Source organism: Ahaetulla prasina, chromosome 1 (assembly GCF_028640845.1).
Source record: "Ahaetulla prasina isolate Xishuangbanna chromosome 1, ASM2864084v1, whole genome shotgun sequence".
Taxonomy (NCBI): domain Eukaryota; kingdom Metazoa; phylum Chordata; class Lepidosauria; order Squamata; family Colubridae; genus Ahaetulla; species Ahaetulla prasina.
The window spans coordinates 5,228,115-5,254,800 of NC_080539.1; the positions used below are offsets into that span (position 1 = coordinate 5,228,115).

At 45.6% G+C, this 26,686-nt stretch overlaps 1 protein-coding gene across 1 annotated transcript in view; it reads left to right on the forward strand.

The window, feature by feature from the left end:
• Positions 1-207: 207 nt before the first annotated feature.
• NXN (nucleoredoxin) overlaps positions 208-26,686 on the forward strand; it is a 102,203-nt gene continuing 75,724 nt past the window's right edge. Inside the window, exon 1 of the mRNA XM_058164044.1 lies at positions 208-655. Coding sequence (XP_058020027.1) covers positions 254-655 — 402 coding nt within the window. The 5' untranslated portion in view covers positions 208-253. The remainder of the gene's footprint in view (positions 656-26,686) is intronic.

The following is a 26,686-nucleotide window of genomic DNA, read 5'->3' on the forward strand; positions in this document are numbered from 1 at the left end:
TTCCCCCAACCCAGCCCCTCCCCTTCCGAAGAAACCCCTCCCCCTCCCTCCCTCCCTCCCCAACCCCGCCCGCCCGCCTTCACACGACCCCAGCGGGCGGGGGGGGGGCGTGTCCTGCGCGCGGGAGGGGGCGTGGCGTGGCGGGAGGAAAGGGGGCGTGGCGCGGGCGGAGGCGGAGGCGGGGATCGCCACGCGGGGCCCTGCGGCCGGGAGCGCCCCCTGGCGGCGGCCTGTGGGGGTCGGGGCGGCGGGCATGGCTGCGCTGGCCGAGCTGCTGGGCGAGGCGCTGGCGGCGCCCGACGGCTCGGCGGTGGCCACGGCGTCCCTGCCGGCGCGGGGCGTCTCGCTGGTGGGGCTCTACTTCGGCTACTGCGGCGGGGGGCCCTGCGCGCAAGTGGCCGCCAACCTGGCCGCCTTCTACGGCCGCTTCCAGCCCGGCCCCGAGGGGGACGCCGCCGCCGCCGCTGCAGCCGTTGCACCCGCTGCAGCAGCCGCCGCCGCCGCCGGAGGAGCCTCGGCCGCCCCGTCCCGCCCGCCGCCCCAGCAGCGCCTGGAGATCGTCTTCGTCTCGGCCGAGCAGGAGCAGCCGCGCTGGCAGGAGGCGACGCGGGCCATGCCCTGGCTGGCTCTGCCCTTCGCAGACAAGCGCCGGAAGGTGAGAGTGGGGAGGGGGCGGCCTGGGGGGCGGGGGAGGAGCTGGGGGGGGGGTGGGGGCTGAAGAAGTGGGGGGGATGTAGAAGCAACCCCCGCCACCCCTCCCCCCCGGAAAAAAAAAAGGACGGAGTTGATAGCATCTTGGGTTGCGGGGGCGGGGAAGCCCCCTCCCCTTTTATAGAGTGCTGGGAATTAGGGGAGGGGGGCGTCTTTGCAAAAGCTAAGGGGGCGTCCTATGGAGTCTTTACCAACCTGGCGCGCCCCCCCTCCTCCCAGGAAAAAAACCGGAGTTGATGGCATCTCGGGGGCGGGGAAGCCCCCCCCTCTCCTTTTAGAGTGCTGGGAATTAGGGGAAGGGGCGTCTTTGCAAAGATAGGGGTCGGCAAAGGTGGGGAGGGCGGTGGGGAGATGAGAATCCAGCCCGGAGCCCCCTCTCCGGAGAAAAATGGAAGTTGATTCCAGCAGGGAAGCCCCCCCCTCCCCTTTTAGAGTGGTGGGAATTAGGGGAGGGGGCGTCTTTGCAAAGATAGGGGTCGGCAGAAAGGGGGGGGGGGGGGGGGGGGATGGGGACTCCGCTGGGAACCCCCTCCCCAGGAAAAAAACGGAGTTGATTCCAGCGCGGAAGGTCTCCCCCCCCTTTTAGAGTGCTGGGAATTAGGGGAGAGGGCGTCTTTGCAAAAGCTAAGGGGGCGTCCTATGGGGTCTTTACCAACCTGGCACCCCCTCCCAGGGAAAAAAACGGAGTTGATGGCATCTCGGGGGGCAGGGAAGCCCCCCTCCCTTTCGGAGCGCCGGGAATTGGGGGGGGGGGTGTGTTTGCAAAGTTAGGGGGGGGCATGGGGGGGGGAAGGGGGGGAGAATGAGACCTCAGCTGGGAGCCCCCTCCCCGGGAAAAAACAGAGTTGATCCTGGCAGGGAAGCCTCCTCCCCATTTAGAGGGGTGGAAATTAGGGGAGGGGGGCGTCTTTGCAAAGCTAAGGGGCGTCCTATGGAGTCTTTACCAACCTGGCGCGCCCCCCCTCCTCCCAGGAAAAAAACCGGAGTTGATGGCATCTCGGGGGCGGGGAAGCCCCCCCCTCTCCTTTTAGAGTGCTGGGAATTAGGGGAAGGGGCGTCTTTGCAAAGATAGGGGTCGGCAAAGGTGGGGAGGGCGGTGGGGAGGTGAGAATCCAGCCCGGAGCCCCCTCTCCGGAGAAAAATGGAAGTTGATTCCAGCAGGGAAGCCCCCCCCCTCCCCTTTTAGAGTGGTGGGAATTAGGGGAGGGGGCTTCTTTGCAAAGATAGGAGTCGGCAGAAAGGGGGGGGGAGGTGGGGAGAATGAGAACTCAGCTGGGAACCCCCTCCCCAGGAAAAAAACGGAGTTGATTCCAGCGCGGAAGGTCTCCCCCCCCTTTTAGAGTGCTGGGAATTAGGGGAAGGGGCGTCTTTGCAAAAGCTAAGGGGGCGTCCTATGGGGTCTTTACCAACCTGGCACCCCCTCCCAGGGAAAAAAACGGAGTTGATGGCATCTCGGGGGGCAGGGAAGCCCCCCTCCCTTTCGGAGCGCCGGGAATTAGGGGAGGGGGTGTCTTTGCAAAGATAGGGGTGGGCATATGGGGGGGAAGGGGGGGAGAATGAGACCTCAGCTGGGAGCCCCCTCCCCGGGAAAAAACAGAGTTGATCCTGGCAGGGAAGCCTCCTCCCCATTTAGAGGGGTGGAAATTAGGGGAGGGGGGCGTCTTTGCAAAGCTAAGGGGTCGTCACAGGCGGGTTTTTTACCAACCAGGCGCCCCCTCCCAGGAAAAACGGAGTTGAACCCTGCAGGGAGGGCTCCCTCCCCTTTGGAGAGCTTGAAACTGGGGGGGGGGTGTCGTTGCAAAGGTAGGAGTCTGAATGGAGGGAGGAGGCTTTGCCAACCCCCTCCCCAGAAAAACGAAGTTGATCCCGGCAGGGAAGCCCCTTCCCCTGCGGAGCGCTCGAAACTTAGGGGAGGGGGAATCTGGGCCCTCTTCGCAAAATGTGGGTGGGGGGCGATGGGAAGCAAGCAGCCCGGCGCCCCCTCCCCCCAAAACTGGAGCTTTTAAGAGAGTAGGGAACACTTGGAGGGTGGAGGGTCCTGGCCGTGCCTTCTTTTCAAAGCAGGGGAGTGGGTCGGCAGGGGAAGGTGGAGGAGGAGATGCGGACCAGATCTGTGCCCCCCTCCCTAAAGAACTGGAGTCGATCTTGGAGGGGAAGCCCCCTCCCCTTTAAAGCGCAAGGAATTGTGTGGGAGTCCCGGCTGTGCCCTCTTTACAAAGGGGGGGGGTCGGGATGATGGGGAGGGGGTGAAGAAAAAAATGCAAAGCTGACTGTCAACCCCGCTCCCCTTCCCCTGGTATGAAGCCCCCTCCCCTTTAGAAAAAGGGCAGGCGGGGGTGGGGTTGGGGGTCCCAACATGCCTTCGCCCTGAAGTCCACTCTCACTGTTTGCAAAGCAGGTTGGGGTGATAACGGGGGCTGGGGGTCTGCGGTGGAGAGGTGCAAAGCTGACTGTTACCCCTCCCTCCCCAGGAAAACGGGACCTCATTCCCGGTGGGGAAGCCCCCTCCCCTGGGGAAGCCCCCAGGAAACAGCACTTTGCAAAAAAAAAGTGAGATGGGGGATTATGGTGGAATTGCATAATGTGAGGTGGGGTTATATGGGGGGGGGTCTATCTTTCAACCAAGCAGTTCCAGATTGCAATCTCTCCCCCCTTCTCATTTCCCCCCCCCTTTGCCCGCCCACCTCCCCGAATTTGGGACCCCCGAATGACCCTATTAAATAGAATCCCTTTTCCTTAGATGGCAATCAAATGGAAATGGTGTTTTGTTTTGTTTTTTTTGCAAAAAAAATGAAAAATAATCCTGCATTGTGTTTTTTGCAAACTGGACCTGCTCTAATTCAGGCAAAAACAACAACAACAACAAAAGCACAAGGGAGCGTTGAAAAAAGAGAGTTCGAACTGGCGTTCCTTTACATGAAAGGATTTTTTTGGGAAATCTGCAAAAATTCGCATCGCTGTTTTCTCCCCTTGCAAAGGAAGCCGTTCAGATTAAATGGCATTTTTAAAAAATAAAATTGGTTGAGGTTAAGGCGAGCTTTGCAAGAAAACAGAAATATTGTGATTTTTCTCCCTTTTTATATAAAATAATCTAGGTTCTATTATTTTCCATTATCTTCCTTCACCGTCTTTGATTTAATGGTGAACCAATGTTTGATTGTCTCGCCACTGGCTTCGAAAACCCATGGTTCACAGCCGCGAAGGGCGGGGTGGTAGATGCCATTGTCCAGCGCCATAACTGGGCGGAAAAAAAATCTGCATTTACATCCGTTCAGAATTCCTAATCTTGCTCAATTCCAGCGGTGGATGGATGCGAGAAAAGCCCCCCTCCAAAAAAAACCTTCCAAAACCTTTTAATTTTTCGTTTTTTTCTATATGGCTCTCATTAGAAAATGCAGATTTTTTTTTTATCGCAGCCCGTGTTATGTCGTACATTGGGCGAGGTGTGTTATGATCTGTAAACACAAGATAATGCATTGTTAATTTTTAAAATGGCACGCGCCTCTTTGTTTAAGCCTGCAATAAATTTAACACACACATGGCAAACCTTCCAGATAAAGTTTAATGGGGAGGTTCATGTATGTGGGGTTTTTTTTCCCTCATAAATGTGTATGTCTGTACATATATCATTTCAACGGGTGTAGAAAGAAGCCGTGTTCATATATTGGAGACCCCCACGGATAGCTGGTTTGCATTGAGCCCTTGTGAAACATTGAATTTTCATGACTTTGGCCGAACAATTAGTGTCAAGTGATTTTTTAAAATATTTTTTGGCACGTAAAATGTTGATAAGTCTGACCTTAAAAATTTGAGTGCGCCCTTTTCATCTTTCCTGCTGCTGCTTTAATGTTAGGGAGGGAAGTTATATATATAATGAACTTGAATTAAATTAAATTAAATTTGCTATGCTTAGAGATGCTTCTTTTTGGGGTGTTAGGGGTGTGAATAGGTTTGCAAAGAAGACCCCAAAACTATCAGCCTAAAAAACACACACACACAAAAGAATATTTCTTTTTGTCTTCATTTTTAGCAACACCTTTAGGCCATTGTTTCATTGAAATTGGTCCCAAGGGAAAACAACGCCAAACAACAATTTAAACCAAGAGAATTGGGGTTATCACCAATTTTTAAGGTATTTGGGGTAACACAGGTTTGTGTTGAGTATCACAAGCATCTACGTGAAAGGTATTTAATTTGTTTTGAAAAACACTGAGGTTTTGTACAGAAGTGTTTCACACGTGGGGATTGTGCCAAAAAATATGCCTGCAGAAGTTGTGAATGCTCCAACACTGGAAATTTTCAAGAAAATATAAGATAGCCATTTGTCTGAAATGGTGTAGGGTTTCCTGCCTGGGCAGGGGGTTGGACTAGAAGACCTCCAAGGTCCCTTCCAACTCTGTTATTATGAAAAGATCCTCATGAGATAGATAGATAGATAGATAGATAGATAGATAGATAGATAGATAGATAGATAGATAGATAGATAGATAGATAGATAGATAGATTTAGACTGCATTATTCCTTGCTTTCTAATCATAAAATCAACTAAGCCCTTCGGGAAATTAAAACGGTGTGCAATTTGGATAGGGTTCTGGATCGTGGCAATATTTGAGTACAGTCCAAGCAGAAAAGGTTCATCTCACTCTGTTCTTTAATTGCACGCAGTCTTTGTGATTACTGCTTACAGGGGGGGTGGGACAGAGCAAGGAAGCGCGCGCACAGTGAGGTCTAGAAGCTTGATGTTTATCGCCAACTCTCCCTTTAATTTAAGAAAGCCTGCTTTGCATCCAACCTGCCCTGGCTTGTGAGGATAGGTTTCCTTATTCGCTTGTGTGGTTTTAAAATAGCCGTGGCAGCAGTCACTCACGGATCAAAAATATGTCAACAATTTGCGGGGAGCTGAAGAGACACGTCTTGAGAGCCACTTGCACAACTGGATCTGGAATTTCCGGTGGGGGGGGGTGTTAAGGGCCGGGCTGGTGGGGGGGGGGTAGGAAATGTTACTTGCTACCTGTTGATTTAATTTAATTCCTAATGCAAAGGTGGTTTTGCAAGGTGCGTGCTACTACCTGTGCTGCAATTCAGGCACGAATGAAGTAATAATGATTTGAGACAGTGGTGAACCGCCTCTTTATTTCCAAATGCAAGATTTTCTCTCTCTCTCTCTCTCTCTCTCTCTCTCTTTGTTTTTCATCTTTCCTGCTCCTTCTTTAATGTTAGGGAAGGGAGGGAAAATACATAAAACATCTTCTTCAAAGGTGTGTTTCGCAAGCAAAAGCGAGCTTTCCTGGCCAAATTGATACAAATTGGGCGGCGAAATAAAATTTTAAGTTATATTTATCGCTGGATTTCAACTGGAGAAGTGTCTAGTCCTCATTGAGGGCGGGGAGGGAAAAAAAACCAAACCACAATATCAAACAGTGCTCAGAGATTGCACGGTTGGTTGATCTGTGTGGGTGAGGAGTAAAGCTTTTTTTTTTTTTGGCTTTTCTTTGCTAAAACAGGATTTGGGTTTTTGAAGGAAGGGAGCTGAAGGAAGAGGCCAGCTGAAGCTTTAGCAGCTCCAGAAGAGGAAAAAAAAGAACATGCTTGTTTAATATGTTGAAATCAAATCTGGTTTGATTTCTTAATTGGCTGCAGATGTTAGCCCAAAGGATTTGCGGAAGGAGCTTGGAAAGGTTTAAAACTGAGATCCCCGGGACTTTATTAATTGATTGATCTGTTCAATTGCTAAGGAATAAATTGGATCTGCTTCTTGCTCATCCCGCTTAGATTAGGTTTTGAAACGATCCATTTCCCCCCCCCCCCCCAAAAAAACCCCCCGAAACACAGCAAGCTTAGCTTCCCAATTTTCCAGGATAGCGCTTCCATTTAGCTGACCGGTCCACGTGGACAATTTATTAGCACAAAAACTTAAATGTAAACTTTTTCCCCCCTCTTTGCGGACTTGGAAAAGTGGAGTTTTTTTTCCTCTAAGCACAGGCAGTCACTTTATATCTTTTCCCCCTCCCCATTTGCTTCATTAAAATGTGATGGGGTTTTTAGGGAAGTGTTCAAATTCACTGGAGGAAGTTTAGCCATAGAATCGTATCAAGGGAAGGGTCTCCCCCTAGAGGTCATCCAATCCACCCCGCGCTACCCATCCCTCTCAGGAAAGAAATTACAGATTAAGGCATTATGCTGCCAAGCTGCAGCTTGTCACCTTTTTAACTACGTAATTTGGTTCACTGTTCATTATCTTACTTTTAGGAGGTGTTCTTTTTATTTTTAATATTCAGGTTTCTCCGTTGCCAGGATAAATTGGCAGCGGGAAAAACAGCCAGTGGTTTTCTGTTGATTGAAAGAGAATCATTAGGATAAATGTATTTATCTATTTAATGTATATATTGTTTGTTTTCAGCTTTTGTAATACCGTTTCATCAGATTGTAAGCTGCCCAGAGTTGGATGACAGAGAAATATGCAGCACATAAATTTATAGATAGATAGAATAGGCAGGCAGAGAGAGAGAGAGAGAGAGAGAGATAGTTAAATAGACAGACAGTAGATAGATAGATAGATAGATAGATAGATAGATAGATAGATAGATAGATAGATAGATAGATAGATAAGTAGGCAGGCAGAGAGAGAGTTAGATAGTTAAATAGATAGACGATAGATAGATAGATAAGTAGGCAGGCAGGCAGAGAGAGAGAGTTAGTTAAATAGACAGACGATAGATAGATAGATAGATAGATAGATAGATAGATAGATAGATAGATAGATAGATAGATAGATAGATAGATAAACAGGCAGAGAGAGAGAGAGAGAGATGGAGAGACAGACAGATAGGCAGGCAGGCAGAGAGAAAGAGAGAAAGAGAGTTAGATAAATAGACGATAGATAGATAGATAGATAGATAGATAGATAGATAGATAGATAGATAGATAGATAGATAAGTAGGCAGGCAGGCAGAGAGTTAGATAGTTAAATAGACAGACGATAGATAGATAGATAGATAGATAGATAGATAGATAGATAGATAGATAGATAGATAGATAGATAAGCAGGCAGAGAGAGAGAGGGAGAGACAGACAGACAGACAGATAGGCAGGCAGGCAGAGAGAAAGAGAGTTAGATAAATAGACAGACGATAGAGAGAGAGAGAGAGAGAGAGAGAGAGAGAGAGAGAGAGAGATAAGCAGGCAGAGAGAGAGAGGGAGAGACAGACAGACAGACAGATAGGCAGGCAGGCAGAGAGAAAGAGTTAGATAAATAGACAGACGATAGATAGAGAGATAGAGAGATAGAGAGAGAGATAGATAAGCAGGCAGAGAGAGAGGGAGACAGACAGACAGTAGATAGGCAGGCAGGCAGAGAGAGAGAGAGAGAGATAAATAGATAGTTAAATAGACAGACGATAGAGAGAAAGAGAGAGAGAGAGAGAGAGGTAAGTAGACATTCAGGCAGACAGACAGAGACGATAGATTGGATGGCTGGATGCGTAGATGGACGGATGGATGTTTTTTGGGTCACACTCATTAGCCTTTGATCCCCCCCAGCTAGCCAAACCCAACTACCCAACCGCTGTAACGTGATTTCTTTTTCTTCAATATGTACTTTTTAATCAAGATTTTTAAGACGGGAGATTAAAAACCAATGCCAATTAAAGTAAGAAAAAAGGAGGAAAAGAAATTAACGAGAAACGTGCAAGAAAGAAAGAAAGAAAAAGGAAAGAAAGAAAAAAAGATGCACTTTCAAACTTGACAGCAATTTTAAATTTGCTTCTTACTCTGGGGTTAAAACTGGAACTCTCTTCTGTCTATAATCTGTGCTGTCTAATCCTCAAAAGTATAAATTATAAGTTCATTTCCCCCCCTATTTTATGCAAAAAGATCCATGAGGGTTTTCAAGTCAGCAATAGACAAAGATACTGACTTTTTTTCTATTAAAGAAGTCAATTTAGTCATCTCAGCAAGTTTCTTATCTTCTCTATCCATTTCTCCCTGGTAGGTATTGTCATATCTTTCCATATTATGTATACAATAATTTTCCTTCAGTTATCATGTATACAAATAAAATTCTGTGATTTTTTTTCCCCAACTGTTTGTCCCATCGATCCTGAAAGAAAAACATCTGGTCTCAATTGTATATTAATCTTTTAAATTCCCCTGAATCGGTGGATGTAAAAAGCCCAAGTTTTTCGAGCTGTTTTACGTCTTCGTCAAACATGCGAAAATGTCTCTGTTCACATTCAGAATATAAATTTGTTTGTTTATTTATTTATTTATTTAGATTTTTATACCGCCCTTCTCCCGAAGGACTCAGGGCGGTTTACAGCCAAATAAAACAGAACAAGAATAAATACAAGATAAAATAATATTTAAAAAACTTATTAAATTGGCCCAAATTAAAATATAATTAAAACAGTAAAAACCCAATTAAAAACTAAAATCCTACGCCAGTGCTGCGTGAATAAATAGATATGTCTTCAGCTCGCGGCGAAAGGTTCGAAAGTCCGGAAGTTGGCGGAGTCCTGGGGGAAGTTCATTCCAGAGGGTGGGAGCCCCCACAGAGAAGGCCCTTCCCCTGGGGGTCGCCAGCCGACATTTGAAATATACCTTCTAGATCCGTGATGGCGAACCGACGGCACGCGTGGCCAAACTGGCACGTGAAACCGTGTCGCCCGGCATGCGCAGCCTTGCCTGTTTGTCTTCTGGGTTTCTGCCGCACATACGCACACGATCATCAGCTGTCCTTTGCGCATGCGGCGGTGCCGAAAACGGGTGTGCATATGCGTGCCAGTCAGCTGATTGTCAGGTGCTCATGCGTGCCAAAACCCGTGAGTGTGGCTTTTCTGGAGCGTGGCCCTGACGAGCACGCGTGTGCGTGACATTTCCGAGCAGGTTAGCCATCACTGTTCTAGATAATTTTTCTAGTGACATATACTAACAGTACAGGTAATCCTTGATGTACGAATACAACTGAGCCCAAAATTTCTGTTTTGCTGTTAAGCAAAACATTTGTTAAGTGAGTTTTGCCCCGTTTTACGACCTTTCTTGCCACAGTTGTAATAGCTCAGGCTGTTAGAAGCCTGTTATTAGAACACAGAGCCTGCAATTACCGCAGGTTCGAGTCCCACCAGGTCCAAGGTTGACTCAGCCTTCCATCCTTTATAAGGTAGGTAAAATGAGGACCCAGATTGTTGGGGGGGCAATAAGCTGACTTTGTAAAAAATATACAAATAGAATGAGACTATTGCCTTACACACTGTAAGCCGCCCTGAGTCTTCGGAGAAGGGCGGGATATAAATGTAAATTTAAAAAAAAAAAAAGTTGTTAAGTTGAATGACTGCGGTCATTAAGTTAGTAACACGGTTGTTAAGTGAATCTGGCTCCCCCGTTGACTTTGCTTGACAGAAGGTCGCAAAAGGGGATCACGTGACCCAGGGACGCTGTGACCGTCATAAGTATGAGTCAGTGGCCAAGCGTCTGAATTTTGACCATGGGGAATGCTGCAGCGGTCATAAGTGTGAAACGCGGTCGTAAGTCACTTTTTTCAGTGCCGTTGTAACTTGTGAAAGGTCATTAAATGAACTGTTGTAAGTCAAGGATTAGCTTTCCTTCATTTTATAAATTTTTTTTCTTTATTTCTCCTCTTTATAAATTGTCTAAATTTCAAATTTTTTCAACCACTTATTTTTCCATTGTTCGATTTGTGTGGATAACCAGAATATTTAGCCCATTTTGTTATACTTCTTTCACTGGTTGTTCTTCTACTTCAAATTTAATATAATATAATATAACAACAGAGTTGGAAGGGACCTTGGAGGCCTTCTAGTCCAACCCCCTGCCCAGGCAGGAAACCCTACACCATCTCAGTCAGATGGTTATCCAAAATTTCAGCCAAATTCATTGTAAGCAATTCTTTTTTCACCATTTGTCCCCAATTCTATTTCAAAACTCTGCACTACTCTAACAATAATGTGCTTTTAATATTATTTTTATATTTATGCTTCTAACTGTAAGTCATCCGGACTCGCCTTTGCAGAGTGAGCTGGGCAGCATATAAACTTAATCTATCGTTGAAAATTGTATCCCTCATCCTCCAGTCTTCCCTTGATTTAATTTTGCATTGCCTTTGACAAAAATCTAGTACCTCTGATACATTAGCCTATTGTTTCTTGCCTATAAAACGTTTTTATTGTGCTGAAACCTACAACCGTAGATTTGTAAATATTCCATCTTGTCAACATGGCACATTTCATGATTTTTTAAATCCACATTAACCTTAACTGTTAACCTTAACGGTTGCAGGAACTTGGTATGTCTAGTTTAACTTAGAACTAAGGAGAAATTTCCTGACAGTTAGAACAATTAATAAGTGGAACAACTTGCCTGCAGAAGTTGTAAATGCTCCAACACTGGAAGTTTTTAAGAAAATGTTGGATAGCCATTTGTCTGAAATGGTGTAGGGTTTCCTGCCTGGGCAGGGGGTTGGACTAGAAGACCTCCAAGGTCCCTTCCAACTCTGTTATTATTATTAACTTTTATCATAGCGCAAATACCCATGTCACCCATATCTCTGGTCATGTGCTTCTAACTCCCCAAGTCTTCTATTTCTCAACCAAACCCTCTTTTTTTCCTCCGAACCAATAGCAAACACCTGCAAACTATCATTTCTAACCAGGTTCAAAAAAACCACAAAAACCTCACTTCTCTTTGCGTCTTGTCATGCCTTATATTTAACTCATGGTGGGTTTTGCTGTTTTTTATTTTTGCTTTGTTTCCCAGCCGCCACACCGTATAAATGGCACGTCAAGTTGTCACAACAGGAGCTATGCTGTCTGAAACGAATGCATCCTTCTAGGCGAGACGCTCTTGTTTTTATCACAGAAATTTTTGTCAACATTGACAGTTGGGGTTTTCTCCCAACTTAACAAGTCTTTTTCCCCCCCTAGTTCCTTATTTTGAAGTGACACGCAGCTTTTGTTTGTCATCGTGATGGTACCCAGCTATTTTGCCACCTCCTCCGTCTTAAAACCTTGCTTTATTCATCAATTCTCTTTGATCTTCTATTTTCCTAATTTTTGTTAACATCTGGGTCTTCCGTTTATTCATCTTTAAATCTGCTAACGCGCCGGTTTCTTTTCCGTTGGCTCATTAATATTTCATTTTTTTCCACCCCCTAAAAACATCCTCTGAGCTAGTTTCTTTTCTTTTCTTTTTTTCTTCCCAAAAAATAATATCTGACTTGGGGGGGGGGAGCGGTTTCTGATTTATTTATTTATTTTGATCCCTCCCGAATCAAAAACGACATCGGTGCAAATCGGTGCTTGATTTCAGACAGCTCTCCGTGCAAAAATAAAAATAAAAAAAACTTCGACGGGAACCTCTTGGCGAGAAAATTCACGCCGGGATTCGGCTCGGAATATTTTGCAGGGTAGCCAAAGGCCTTTTTTCTTGGGGAGAGAGGGGAGAAATTAAACGAGAAGATAATTTGCTGTGAAAACCGTGGAGTGTCCTTGCTGATTTTCTTTTTTCTCATTTCGGGGCTGTGCGTGTTTACCCTCAAACGTTGGGGCAAAAGGCAGGACTTACCGCGTGGAAGGACAAGATGGGCTTTGCACACTTGTCTCGCAACGCCCACCCACCTGAGCGCAGAGGACTGGCAGGCCCACCCCCGTCGGCGTCCGGCAAAGGGTTCACTCAACTTTGTACTTTGTTTCTCAAAAGTTTGGTGGGAAACAAACGGTCCCTTTTCAAATTGTCCGGTTGGGTTTCTTTTCGAACTGCCTTGTTCTTTCCCACCGACCCCGCCACCTCCTCCCTAACCCCGCAAGGCTGAGAAAGGGGAATAAAAGAAGGCGCCACGCAAATGTCTCGCAACAAAAGTTGGATTAGTGGAGGTAGCGGTGATGGGCGAGTGACGGACGCGTCTCCAAGACCGGGGGGGGGGGCTTGCTTTTTTTAAAAAAAAAATAATCGGTTCTGCTTCTTTTAGAGAAATTGTGACTGGTAGACGGTAGAGATGGGGGTTTAATTCGGTGACCCTAACAGACTTTTTTGGGGGGGCAGCATGTAGAAATTCTGAGATTGTGGGTGAGCTAATGTGCGTGTGTGTGTTTGTGTTTGTAAAGATTGGCCAGTTGCTGCTTGGTTATCCTTAACGGTTGGCTGTCGTCCTGAAAATATATATGGCTTTTTGTCCTTTTGTGTAGTGGGGTAACCTTTGCCTTGGCTGGCCGTGTGCAGTCTTGCGCATGGAGAGCTGGTAATGTGGGTTTGTTTAGGAGTTGCCATATCTGTGAACCTGGTTTCTTTAAAGAAAGAGAGTTCCAGTTCTAGTTAAGGCACCAAGCTAGAAAGTGGGACATGGTGAGTTCTAGTCCCGCCTTAGACAAGGAAGCCGGCTGGGTGACTTTGGGCCAATCACCAGGTGGCTGGGAGTTCTAGTCCCGCTTTAGGCCTGAAAGCCCCAACTGGGTGACTTTGGGGCAATCACCAGGAGGCTGGGAGTTCTAGTCCCGCCTTAGGCATGAAAACCAGCTGAGTGACTTTGGGCCAATCACCAGGAAACTGGGAGTTCTAGTCCCGCATTAGGCATGAAAGCCAGCTGAGTGACTTTGGACCAATCACCAGGAGGCTGGGAGTTCTAGTCCTGCCTTAGGCAAAGAAGCCGGCTGGTGACTTTGGACCAATCACCAGGAGGCTGGGAGTTCTAGTCCCGCCTTAGGCCTGAAAGCCCCAACTGGGTGACTTTGGGCCAATCACCAGGAGGCTGGGAGTTCTAGTCCCGCCTTAGGCAAAGAAGCCTAACTTAGCAACTGTGGCAAGAAATATCATAAAACGGGTCAAATTCACTTAAACGTTAGCAATTGGGGGTTCATTTGTGGTCATAAGTCGAGGGTTGATCTGTCAGTGCACGAGAAATAAATACACATGTGGTCCTCGACTTAATGACCGCAATTGAGTCAAGAATTTCCTTCGCTAAGCGGAGTGGTTGTTAAGTGAGTTGGGCTGAATTTTGCAACCTTTTTTTCTTTTTCTTTTTTTTTTTTTGCCAAGGCTGTTCAGCGAAGCGCTGAAGTTGTTAAGTGAATCCTGAGGATGTTAAGTGAATCCTATTAACTTTGCTTGTCGGAAGCTGGCTGAGAAGGCCGCAAATGTGACTCAGGGATGCAGCAATTATTGTAAATACATGCTGGTTGCCAAGGGCCCAAATTTTTTAATCACATGACCAGTGGGTATGCTTTGACGGTGAGGACTGATAATGCAAGTCAATTATTTTTAGTGCCATTGTTGAATCTTTGAATGGTTGCTAAATGAATGGTTCTAAGTCGAGGGCTGCCTGTTGGGCTTCGAGATGTAGAGTTGAACGATAGCCAATGTCCTTTGGTGCAAAGGTCTCCAACCTAGGCAACTTTAAGACTTGTGGACTTCAACTCCCAGAATTCCTCAGCCAGCTTTGCTGGCTGAGGGATTCTGGGAGTTGAAGTCCATAAGTCTTAAAGTTGCCTAGGTTGGAGACCCCTGCAGTTTGCTGGCTGAGGGATTCTGGGAGTTGAAGTCCATAAGTCTTAAAGTTGCCAAGGTTGGAGACCCCTGCTTTGCTGGCTGAGGGATTCTGGGAGTTGAAGTCCATAAGTCTTAAAGTTGCCTAGGTTGGAGACCCCTGCTTTGCTGGCTGAGGGATTCTGGGAGTTGAAGTCCACAAGTCTTAAAGTGGCCAAGGTTGGAGACCCCTGCTTTGCTGGCTGAGGGATTCTGGGAGTTGAAGTCCACAAGTCTTAAAGTTGCCAAGGTTGGAGACCCCTGCTTTGCTGGCTGAGGGATTCTGGGAGTTGAAGTCCACAAGTCTTAAAGTTGCCAAGGTTGGAGACCCCTGCTTTGCTGGCTGAGGGATTCTGGGAGTTGAAGTCCACAAGTCTTAAAGTTGCCAAGGTTGGAGACCCCTGCTTTGCTGACTGAGGGATTCTGGGAGTTGAAGTCCACAAGTCTTAAAGTGGTCAAGGTTGGAGACCCCTGCTTTGCTGGCTGAGGGATTCTGGGAGTTGAAGTCCCCAAGTCTTAAAGTTGTCCAGGTTGGAGACCCCTGCTTTGCTGGCTGAGGGATTCTGGGAGTTGAAGTCCCCAAGTCTTAAAGTTGTCCAGGTTGGAGACCCCTGCTTTGCTGGCTGAGGGATTCTGGGAGTTGAAGTCCACAAGTCTTAAAGTTGCCAAGGTTGGAGACCCCTGCTTTGCTGGCTGAGGGATTCTGGGAGTTGAAGTCCACAAGTCTTAAAGTTGCCAAGGTTGGAGACCCCTGCTTTGGTGGCTGAGGGATTCTGGGAGTTGAAGTCCACAGGTCTTAAAGTTGCCTAGGTTGGAGACCCCTGCTTTGCTGGCTGAGGGATTCTGGGAGTTGAAGTCCACAAGTCTTAAAGTTGCCAAGGTTGGAGACCCCTGCTTTGCTGGCTGAGGGATTCTGGGAGTTGAAGTCCACAAGTCTTAAAGTTGCCTAGGTTGGAGACCCCTGCAGTTTGCTGGCTGAGGGATTCTGGGAGTTGAAGTCCATAAGTCTTAAAGTGGCCAAGGTTGGAGACCCCTGCAGTTTGCTGGCTGAGGGATTCTGGGAGTTGAAGTCCATAAGTCTTAAAGTTGCCAAGGTTGGAGACCCCTGCTTTGCTGGCTGAGGGATTCTGGGAGTTGAAGTCCACAGGTCTTAAAGTTGCCTAGGTTGGAGACCCCTGCAGTTTGCTGGCTGAGGGATTCTGGGAGTTGAAGTCCACAGGTCTTAAAGTTGCCTAGGTTGGAGACCCCTGCAGTTTGCTGGCTGAGGGATTCTGGGAGTTGAAGTCCCCAAGTCTTAAAGTTGCCTAGGTTGGAGACCCCTGCAGTTTGCTGGCTGAGGGATTCTGGGAGTTGAAGTCCTCAAGTCTTAAAGTTGCCTAGGTTGGAGACCCCTGCAGTTTGCTGGCTGAGGGATTCTGGGAGTTGAAGTCCACAAGTCTTAAAGTTGCCAAGGTTGGAGACCCCTGCAGTTTGCTGGCTGAGGGATTCTGGGAGTTGAAGTCCACAAGTCTTAAAGTTGCCAAGGTTGGAGACCCCTGCTTTGCTGGCTGAGGGATTCTGGGAGTTGAAGTCCACAAGTCTTAAAGTTGCCAAGGTTGGAGACCCCCGCAGTTTGCTGGCTGAGGGATTCTGGGAGTTGAAGTCCATAAGTCTTAAAGTTGCCTAGGTTGGAGACCCCTGCAGTTTGCTGGCTGAGGGACTCTGGGAGTTGAAGTCCCCAAGTCTTAAAGTTGCCAAGGTTGGAGTCCCCTGCTTTGGTAGATGGCCCCATCTTCAGTGGTGGGTTCTATCGGTTCGCCTTGGTTCGGGTGAACCGGTAGTGGCAGGGGCAGGTCCTGGTTCCAAACCGTTAGTGAAGGTAAGTGGAACACCACTACTGCCCATCATCCCCAGCTGCAAGAGATGGGAGATGTAGTCCCAATAGATGAATTGGTAGCGTTGGTCATTATAGTTAATCTTGGCTTGCTTTGTGGTCCCAGTGTTCTTTGCAGCTCAGTTTCGAGCTTCAGTTGCAGTGCCTTTTATATATATATAAAATATATAATTTATCCTACTGAATTGAAAAGAAAGGCTTTGTGGTTTTAATAACTTCCTTTATGGACCGTATCAAAAATTGGATCTGGCCCGGGCTCCCTCTTCAGGGTCTTTGGCTTCCAGGGAAGTCCTGGGATTTCGCTGTGATCTTCAAATTTTCGGCCCTGTTTTGCTTTCTTGGTCTAATCGGCTACTGGAATATTCTATAATAAAACAAAAATATGAAGTCTTTAAGGAATGAACTCCTTAAAAAATGGGCTGTGTCTTAGGTTGGATCAATTCCCACTTCCTTCTCTTTCTTTCCTCCCTCCTTCCACTTTTCCTTCCTTCCCTCCCTCTCTGCCTCCCCTTTCCTTCCTTCCTTCCTCTCTCTCTCTTCCTCCCTCTCTCCCTCCCTCCCTCCCGCCCGCCTCCCTCCCTTTCTTCTTTCTTTCTTTCTTTCTTTCCTCCCTCCCTCCGTCCCTCCCTCTCTCTCTTTCTTTCCTTCCTTCCCCCCTCCCTCCCTCTCTCTCTCCCCCTCTTTCCTTCCTTCTTTCTTTCTTTCTTTCTTTCTTTCTTTCTTTCTTTCTTCCTTCCTTCCTTCCTTCCTTCCTTCCTTCCCCTCCCTCCCTCTCTCTCTCCCTTCCTTCCTTCCTTCCTTCTTTCTTTCTTTCTTTCTTTCTTTCTTTCTTTCTTTCTTTCTTTCTTTCTTTCTTTCTTTCTTTCTTTCTTTCCCCCCCTCTGTCCCTCCCTGCCTCCGTCTTTCCTTCCTTCCTCCCTCCCTCCCTCCCTTCTCTCCCTCCCTTCTCTTCCTTCCTTCCTTCCTTCCTTCCTTCCTTCCTTCCTTCCTTCCTTCCTTCCTTCCCTCCAGCTTAATGAACTCATTAGAAGTGGGGTGGGGTCGTCTTCAGTCTCTGAGATTCGCTGTTTACAGAACACTTTATAATTAGCACGTTGCAATTGCTAATTAATGAGGAGCTTATTCTCCACCTCCCAATGCCATCTGCCTCTTAAAAGCCACCCTGCCCCTCAGTTCCCCACCCCCCCTCACTCCCAACTAAATCCTCCATCACTCTATAAGCTCAAGAGTTTTTCGAACTTCGCAACTTTAAGATGTGGGGATTTCCTGGCAGAGGGATTCTGGGAGTTGAAGTTCACCCATCTTCAAACATGCTGGCTGGGGAATTCTGGGGGGGTTGTGAAGCCCACCCCTCTTAAAGCAGGCTGGCTGGATCACCTGACCCTTGGGATGCTGCAACGGTCATAACTGTGAAAAACTTTTTTTCCGTGCCGTTGTAACTTTTAAACACTAAACGAATGGTTGTAAGTCGAGGATGACCTGGAAACTCTTTCCCAAGGTCTGATTTTGCAAGGTCTGCGAGACGCATACAAGCCCGGCCAGGTAATCCTCGATTTATGACGGTCGACTTTTGGCCGCCATTGTGTCTTGCTGTGACTACAACTGGAAACGTTGTAAACTCAAGGTAGTAAACCACAATAGGCGGGGGGGGGGGAGAGGGGGGAGAAATCTGCCATCTTCTCCAAGAGAGAAGGATGTAGGTTGACCTGGTCCTCTGTTCCCAGTACCGACAGTTGCTAGGTGACTGCTGGGCGCCTAGCAACCGCAGCATCCTTCTTCTCTCCCATCAAAGTGGCTGATCCAGGTTGGGGGACCTGAACAGTTGGGGGGGGGGGTTTCAGCGGTTGGAATTCACCCCAATCCCTTAAATTAAGACCCATTGGGAGCACCGGGAAGGCGAATGCCAAATGATCCAGGGCAGCCAATCCAAAAGCTTTCGCTGGCAACGGGTCCAGATGTTGGCCAGATGTGTTCTGCCGCTTGGCGGAGAGAACGAGAAAAGAAGATGGGAGTTTTTAATTATATTGGCCTGCGGGGTGAAGCTCTGGTGCCCTCAATTCTAAGAAATTTAGAATTTCTTAGGCGAGCGGTGAAGCGCTTTTTTCCCAGGCTGTCTTGCGGTTATAGTTTTCGCTTGTCATTTGTGGCCTCAGTTCAAGACCTACAGCATCTATCTATCTATCTATCTATCTATCTATCTATCTATCTATCTATCCTATTCTATTCTATCATCTATCTATATTATCTACCTACCTACCTACCTACCTACCTACCTACCTACCTACCTACCTATCTATCTATCTATCTATCTATCTATCTATCTATCCTATTCTATTCTATCATCTATCTATATTATCTATCTATCCATCTATCTATCCCATCCTATTCTATCTATCTATCTATCTATCTATCTATCTATCTATCTATCTATCCTATTCTATTCTATCATCTATCTATATTATCTACCTACCTACCTACCTACCTACCTATCTATCTATCTATCTATCTATCTATCTATCTATCTATCTATCCTATCCTATTCTATTCTATCATCTATCTATATTATCTACCTACCTACCTACCTATCTATCTATCTATCTATCTATCTATCTATCTATCTATCTATCCTATTCTATTCTATCATCTATCTATATTATCTACCTACCTACCTACCTACCTACCTACCTACCTATCTATCTATCTATCTATCTATCTATCTATCTATCCTATTCTATTCTATCATCTATCTATATTATCTACCTACCTACCTATCTATCTATCTATCTATCTATCTATCTATCTATCTATCTATCTATCCTATTCTATTCTATCATCTATCTATATTATCTACCTACCTACCTACCTACCTATCTATCTATCTATCTATCTATCTATCTATCTATCTATCTATCTATCTATCTATCTATATATATCTATCATCTATCTATATTATCTATCTATCTATCTATCTGTCCTATCTATCTATCTATCTATTATCTATTTATTTATCAATCTATATTATCTCTCTCTATATATATAATCTATCTATCTATCTATCTATCTATCTATCTATCTATCTATCTATCTATCTATCTATCTCTATCTATCATCTATCTATATTATCTATCTATCTATCTATCTATCTGTCCTATCTATCTATCTATCTATTATCTATTTATTTATCAATCTATATTATCTCTCTCTATATATATATTATCTATCTATCTATCATCTATCTATATGTATCTATCCATATTATCTCTATCGCTCTCTACCTATCTACGTATATAGATTTATATAGCTATGTTTATGTATCTGATGAAAGAAAAGGAAGGGAAGGGAGGAAGGAAGGAAGTTGTGTCTATTCATCTGGAACAATTCCCAGGTGACCCAGGTGACCCCCACCCTACCCCAAACTCCTACAAAGTTTTAGGAGCTTATCCCACAGATTTCCACATAAGGCAAGTTATGGATTGGGCCTTCTCTTCTCAAAATGTTGAATTGTAAAAGAACTTCAGCTGCAGTGGATATAAGTGATTGGGTGTGTGTGTGTGTGCATTGCCCCTTCCTTTCCTTTCCTTCCTTCCTTCCTTCCTTCCTCATGCAGCCTTGTATTATTTATTCTCTTTCTCTTCCTTCTTCCTTTCTTTTGCCTTCTTCCACACTTTTTCTGTTTTCTTCTAGAATAGAATAGAATAGAATAGGATTTTATTGGCCAAGTGTGATTGGACACACAAGGAATTTGTCTTGGTGCATATGCTCTCAGTGTACATAAAAGAAAAGATACGTTCATCAAGGTACAACATTTACAACACAATTGATGATCAATATATCAATATAAATCATAAGGATTGCCAGCAACAAGTTATAGTCATACAGTCATAAGTGGAAAGAGATTGGTGATGGGAACTATGAAACGAATAATAGTAGTGCAGATTCAGTAAATAGTCTGACAGTGTTGAGGGAATTCTTTGTTTAGCAGAGTGATGGCCTTCGGGAAAAAACTGTTCTTGTGTCTAGTTGTTCTGGTGTGCAGTGCTCTATAGCGTCGTTTTGAGGGTAGGAGTTGAAACAGTTTATGTCCAGGATGCGAGGGGTCTGCAAATATTTTCACGGCCCTCTTCTTGATTCGTGCAGCCCTTCTACTTGCTGCCCTTCTCTTCCCTCCTTCCTTTTCCCTTTTCCTTCCTTTATTCTTCTTTCCCTCCCTCCCTCCCGTCCACCTCTATATTTCCTTCCTTCCTTTTTCCTTCCATCCTTCCTTTTTTCTTCCTTTCTTCCTCATTCCACTTGTATTATTTATTCTTCCTTCTCTTTCTCTTCCTTCTTCCCTTCTTTTGCTTTCTTCCACACTTTTTATTTTTTCTTCTACCTGCTGCCCTTCTCTTCCCTCCTTCCTTTTCCCATTTCCTTCCTTTCCTTCTTCTTTCCCTCTTTTCCTCCCCCCATCCACCTATTTCCTTCCTTCCCTCCCTCCCTCCCTCCTTCTTCCTCCCTACCATCTCCATCTCCATCCATCCATCGCAAACCACCTCACACAAAATGACTCTTAGCCAGAGTACGGTAAAACCTGCTATTAAAACCTACTGCAAAACCAGTTGCAAGCAATAAAACAATAAAACTAGATTAAAAACAAGACCGCGAGCCGAGAATATTACCCATAATGCAGTCAACAGATGCCAGCTCTCTTTATTACCGGAAGATTCCCAACCTTGTTGGAAAAACCACATTTTAAGGGCGTTCTGGAAGGCAATAAGGGTTAAGGGTTACACCCAGCTCCTAACGGCTTTATAAGTCTTCCCACGACTGCAACTTTAGATTAAAATGCTGTACGGACTCTAGATTGATGCTGCTGTGACTTTAATTTTTCCCACTCCTGAAAGTTGTTTAAATTGGATCTTTTTTCTCCTCCCACCAGCCAAACATCCTGCAGCCTCTTTTGTTAGTTCTAAGTTGTCAAAAGGGGTTTTCCTGCTTTTGTTTTTAACAGGGTCTGAAAGGGGTGGAGAAAGGAGGGGCATTCCTAGTCCCAAAACACAACACAACACAACACAACACAGGTGGGCTTTCTTCTCCAGAAAGTGGGGTGGGGGAAACCTACAAATCGTTAGCAGCCATCCAGATTTTCACAGCCCAGCTCTGTGGCCCTGCTGGTGGCATGGATGGGAATTCTTCCACTGCCCTTATCGTTTTTTTTTTATGTTAGGGTTATTTCCTCTGGGTTTGTTTTTTTGTGTGAGATTTTTACAGCATGGAAAGCAGAGGCGGGAGGGCAGAAAAAAAAATAGAAAAATGGGCTTTACGCATCGCACGGCCTTTCCTGTCTTTTTAGACGACGTTTCTGATGTGCTGGATGGGGATGATGGGAACCGTAGTGTGCCGTATAGAAAGACAGATAGATAATTGATAGATAGGTAGATAGAGAGAGAGAGAGAGAGAGAAGAGAGAGAGAGAGAGACAGGGATGGATGGATGGATGGATGGATGGATGAGAGGTAATAGAGAGATGAGAGAGACAGAGAAAGAAGAAGATAGATAGTTGATAGAAAGAGAGAGAGATATGACAGATGATAGATGTTAGATAGATGGGTAGATAGGTAGATAGATGATTGATAGATCAATAGATTGATAGATGATAGATAAACAGACAGACAGATAGACATACAGACAGACATGGATGGATAGATGAGAGAGGTGAGAGAAATGATAGAGGTAACAGAGAGATGAGAGAGAGAGAGAAGAAGAGATGATAGGGAGAGGGATGATGGATGGATAGATACATAGATAGATAGATACATACATTAGAATAGAATTTAGAATATAATTTATTGGCCAAGTGTGATTGGACACACAAGGAATTTGTCTTGATGCATATGCTCTCAGTGTACATAAAAGAAAAGATACGTTCATCAAGGTACAATATTTACAACACAATTGATGGTCAATATATCAATATCAATCAATATAAATCATAAGGATTGCCAGCAACAAGTTATAGTCATACAGTCATAAGTGGAAAGAGATTGGTGATGGGAACTATGAGAAGATTAATATAGTGCAGATTCAGTAAATAGTCTGACAGTGTTGAGGGAATTATTTGTTTAGCAGAGTGATGGCCTTCGGGAAAAAACTGTTCTTGCGTCTAGTTGTTCTGGTGTGCAGTGCTCTGTAGCGTCATTTTGAGGGTAGGAGTTGAAACAGTTTATGTCCAGGATGCGAGGAGTCTGCAAATATTTTCACATACATACATACATGGATGGATGGATAGACAGAGATGATAGACAGACAGATAGATAGACAGACAGACATGGATGGATGGATGGATGGATGCAGAGATGAGAGAAATGATAGAAGTAATAGATGAGAGAGAGAAAGATGATAGATGATAGATGTTAGATGGATAGGTAGGTAGATAGATGATTGATAGATCGATAGATTGATAGATGATAGATAGATAAACAGACAGACAGACAGATAGACAGACAGACAGACATGGATGGATAGAGGAGAGAGATGAGAGAAATGATAGAGGTAACAGATGAGAGAGAGAGAGAAGAAGAGATGATAGGGAGAGGGATGAGGATAGATAGATGGATGGATGGATGGATAGATAGATAGATACATACATTAGAATAGAATTTAGAATATAATTTATTGGCCAAGTGTGATTGGACACACAAGGAATTTGTCTTGATGCATATGCTCTCAGTGTACATAAAAGAAAAGATCGTTCATCAAGGTACAATATTTACAACACAATTGATGGTCAATATATCAATATCAATCAATATAAATCATAAGGATTGCCAGCAACAAGTTATAGTCATACAGTCATAAGTGGAAAGAGATTGGTGATGGGAACTATGAGAAGATTAATAGTTGTGCAGATTCAGTAAATAGTCTGACAGTGTTGAGGGAATTATTTGTTTAGCAGAGTGATGGCCTTCGGGAAAAAACTGTTCTTGCGTCTAGTTGTTCTGGTGTGCAGTGCTCTGTAGCGTCATTTTGAGGGTAGGAGTTGAAACAGTTTATGTCCAGGATGCGAGGAGTCTGCAAATATTTTCACATACATACATACATGGATGGATGGATAGACAGAGATGATAGACAGACAGATAGATAGACAGACAGACATGGATGGATGGATGGATGGATGCAGAGATGAGAGAAATGATAGAAGTAATAGATGAGAGAGAGAGAAGAGATGGTAGGATGATATGGATGGATGGATGGATAGATAGATAGATAGATAGCAGTAGACAGACAGACAGAAACACATTCATGGAGAGAGATTTAAATTTAAACTTAGGAAATGCAGACTTAGAAAGAAAAGGGAGAAACATTTGTGCTCGGATAAATTCTCCTTTTCTTTTAACTCTTGGAAAGGGGCCTAATTTGAGCCAAACGTTCTCCTGCTTCACGTCTCTTATGTTTTTTCCTCCTCTTCTGTCGTCTGCTGTTCAGGAAGATATTTGGAGGAGGGATTTTTTTTAAAAAAAGTATTCTATATACATTCACATCTGGCTGAAACCTGGCCCGGCCAGATGTGGTTTTTTTCCCTCAAGCAGAAAAGAATTTTTTTTACCCCCTTCCAGAAAATTAAAAGGAGAATTTCTTTATTTTTATTTTTTTTATTTTTATTTTATTTTTGTGGCAAAGGGAGGACTTGAAAAAGGATAAAGCAATATGGCTCTGATAATTTCTCCTTTTGTAAATCCACAAGTGTGAGAGTTTCCCTCTCTGGGTAGAAAAATCCTAATGTTAGAAAGGACCGTAGAGGTCATCTAGCCCAACCCGCTGCTTGCTGGGTTAAGAGCTGCTATCCCTGAGGTCAGTCCCTTGTAACGTCTGACAGTTGCTCTCTTAAGAAGAGGACTACAGCTAGCTCTCGACTTACGACCAAAATCGAGCCCCAAAATTTCCGTTACTAGGCGAGACACTGGTTGAGTTTTGCCCCGTTTTTACGACCTTGCTTGCCGTGGCTGTTAAGTAAGAATCACTACAGTTTTTAAGTTAGTCACACGGTTGTTAAGCGAATCGGGCTTTCCCCTGGACTCTCTGCTTGTCAGAAGGTCGCAAAAGGAGATCACGACACCACCACCCCGGGTCACCGCAACCGTCGTAAGTATGAATCAGTTGCCGAGCGTCTGAATTGTGGCCAAGGGGATGCTACAACCGTTGTGAGCGCCAGAAACGGTCCTAAGTCACTTTCCTCGGGGCCGTTGTAACTTCAAATGGTCACTAAACGAACCGTTATAAGTCAAGGACTACCTGTAAGCTTTTTGGGCCGTGCATGTGTGTGTTACTGAACATTCCAGTTGTTTAACAAGAGACACAGATCTGGATTTCTCCAAGGCGAAAGAAATTGGCAAGGGTTAAACTGAGAAATGGGTGGGATGGGTATATTTTTTTTGGGGTGGGTGGGTGGTTTGAAGAGAGAAGGAGCACAATGGAAAAAAAAATACGCCATGCCAAAAATACGTGGAAGATGTATCACAGAGTCTCTCTCTCCCCCCCACCCTTTTTCTGCTCCTAATTAGATTCACCAAGCATAGTTTACAGTATTGGTCAAGTCTTGAACCTGGTTTCCATCAAGAACGCTTGTCTGGTTAAAATGGGGTTTGGGTCGGGGTGAAATCTAAAAATTTTCCCTACCGGTTCTGTGGGTGTGGCTTAATTGGTGGGTGTGGCTTGGTGGTCAGGTGACTGAATGGGCATGGCCAATAATAATAAATAATAAAAATAATAAAGTATACAAAACTTGGGAGCGCACCGGTCTACGTTCTTTAAAAATAAAGGCATCGGTCTACTAATTCCCTTTTATTGAGAGTGCACCGGTCTACCTTCTTTAAAAATAGAGGCACTGGTCTACTAATTGCCTTTTATTGGGAGGCACCGGTCTACCTTCTTTAAAAATAGAGGCATCGGTCTACTAATTGCCTTTTATTGGGAGTGCACCGGTCTACCTTCTTTAAAAATAGAGGCATCGGTCTACTAATTCCCTTTTATTGAGAGTGCACCGGTCTACCTTCTTTAAAAATAGAGGCACTGGTCTACTAATTGCCTTTTATTGGGAGGCACCGGTCTACCTTCTTTAAAACTAGAGGCACCGGTCTACTAATTGCCTTTTATTGGGAGGCACCAGTCTACCTTCTTTAAAAATAGAGTCACCAGTCTACTAGCCGCCTATAGCGCTGATCAGCTCTAGTGATCACTTCACCCTTTGAAGTGCCACGGCAGTCATTTAAGGCCGTTTGCAGCTATATCACCACCGAGAGCTTCAGGGACAGAGAAGAGGAACAGTGAGGCGTGGGCGATGGGGTGGGCAAGGATTTTTGCTACCAGTTCTCCGAACTACCCGCCCCCATCGCTACCGGATCGCGCGATCCAGTGTGAACCGGGAGCATTTCACCCCTGGTTTGGGTGGCCTGTAAGCAAAGCTGGCTGGGGAATTTGGGAGTTGAAGTCCTCCAGGCTTAAAGTTGCCAAGGTTGGAGATCCCTGGTCTAGGACATGGGTGTCAAACTCGATTTCATTGAGGGCCACATCAGGGTTGCGTTCGACCTCAGGGGGATGGGGTGGTTGGGCATGGCTGTGGAGGGGCGTGGCCAACTCGACGTCACTCATCAAGGCTCCGTTTTTGGCTGTGATGGCCTCCTGCGCCAGTGAAAACGGAGCTCGGGGAGGCCGAGTGCAGAGGATCCATTCTCGCTAGCAGAGGGCTGCAGGAGGTCATTGCGGCCGAAAACAGAGCTCGGGTGGGCTGCTCATGGCCGTCCCGAGCTCTGTTTTGACTAGCAGAGGCACCACAGGCCAGCTGGGCAGGCCCGCAGGCCAGATCTAAACACCCTGTGGGCCGGATCCAGCCCCTGGGCCTTGAGTTTGACACCCCTGATCTAGGATGCTCCCTGAGCTGGGTGGTTTTCTTGCAGATGTTTCGTGAGCCAAGGGGACATTATCCGTGCTAGAAGGGAGTGGGCTTTGTGGAGAGGAGGTGGGGGGGATGATGACTGTGGGGTCCTTGGACTTGCCCAAAGTTCACCCAAATGGTTTTTATGACAAAGGCAGGACTAGAACTCGGCTAGAACTCACTGTCTCCTGGTGATTTGGCCTTAAGTCACCCAGCCGCCTTTCATACCTAAGGCGGGACTAGACTTCACCATCTCCCGGTGATTGGCCCCAAATCATTCAACTGGCTTTCATGCCTAAGGCAGGACTAGAATTCACCGTCTCCCGGTGATTGGTCCCAAATCATCCAACTGGCTTTCATGCCTAAGGCAGGACTAGAATTCACCATCTCCTGGTGATTGGCACAAAATCATCCAATTGGCTTTCATGCCTAAGGCAGGACTTGAATTCACCATCTCCTGGTGATTGGCCCAAAATCATCCAACTGACTTTCATACCTAAGGCGGGACTAGAACTCACTGTCTCGCGGTGATTGGTCCCAAATCATCCAACTGGCTTTCATGCCTAAGGCGGGACTAGAACTCACCGTCTCCTGGTGATTGGCCCAAAATCATCCAACTGGCTTTCATGCCTAAGGCAGGACTAGAATTCACCATCTCCTGGT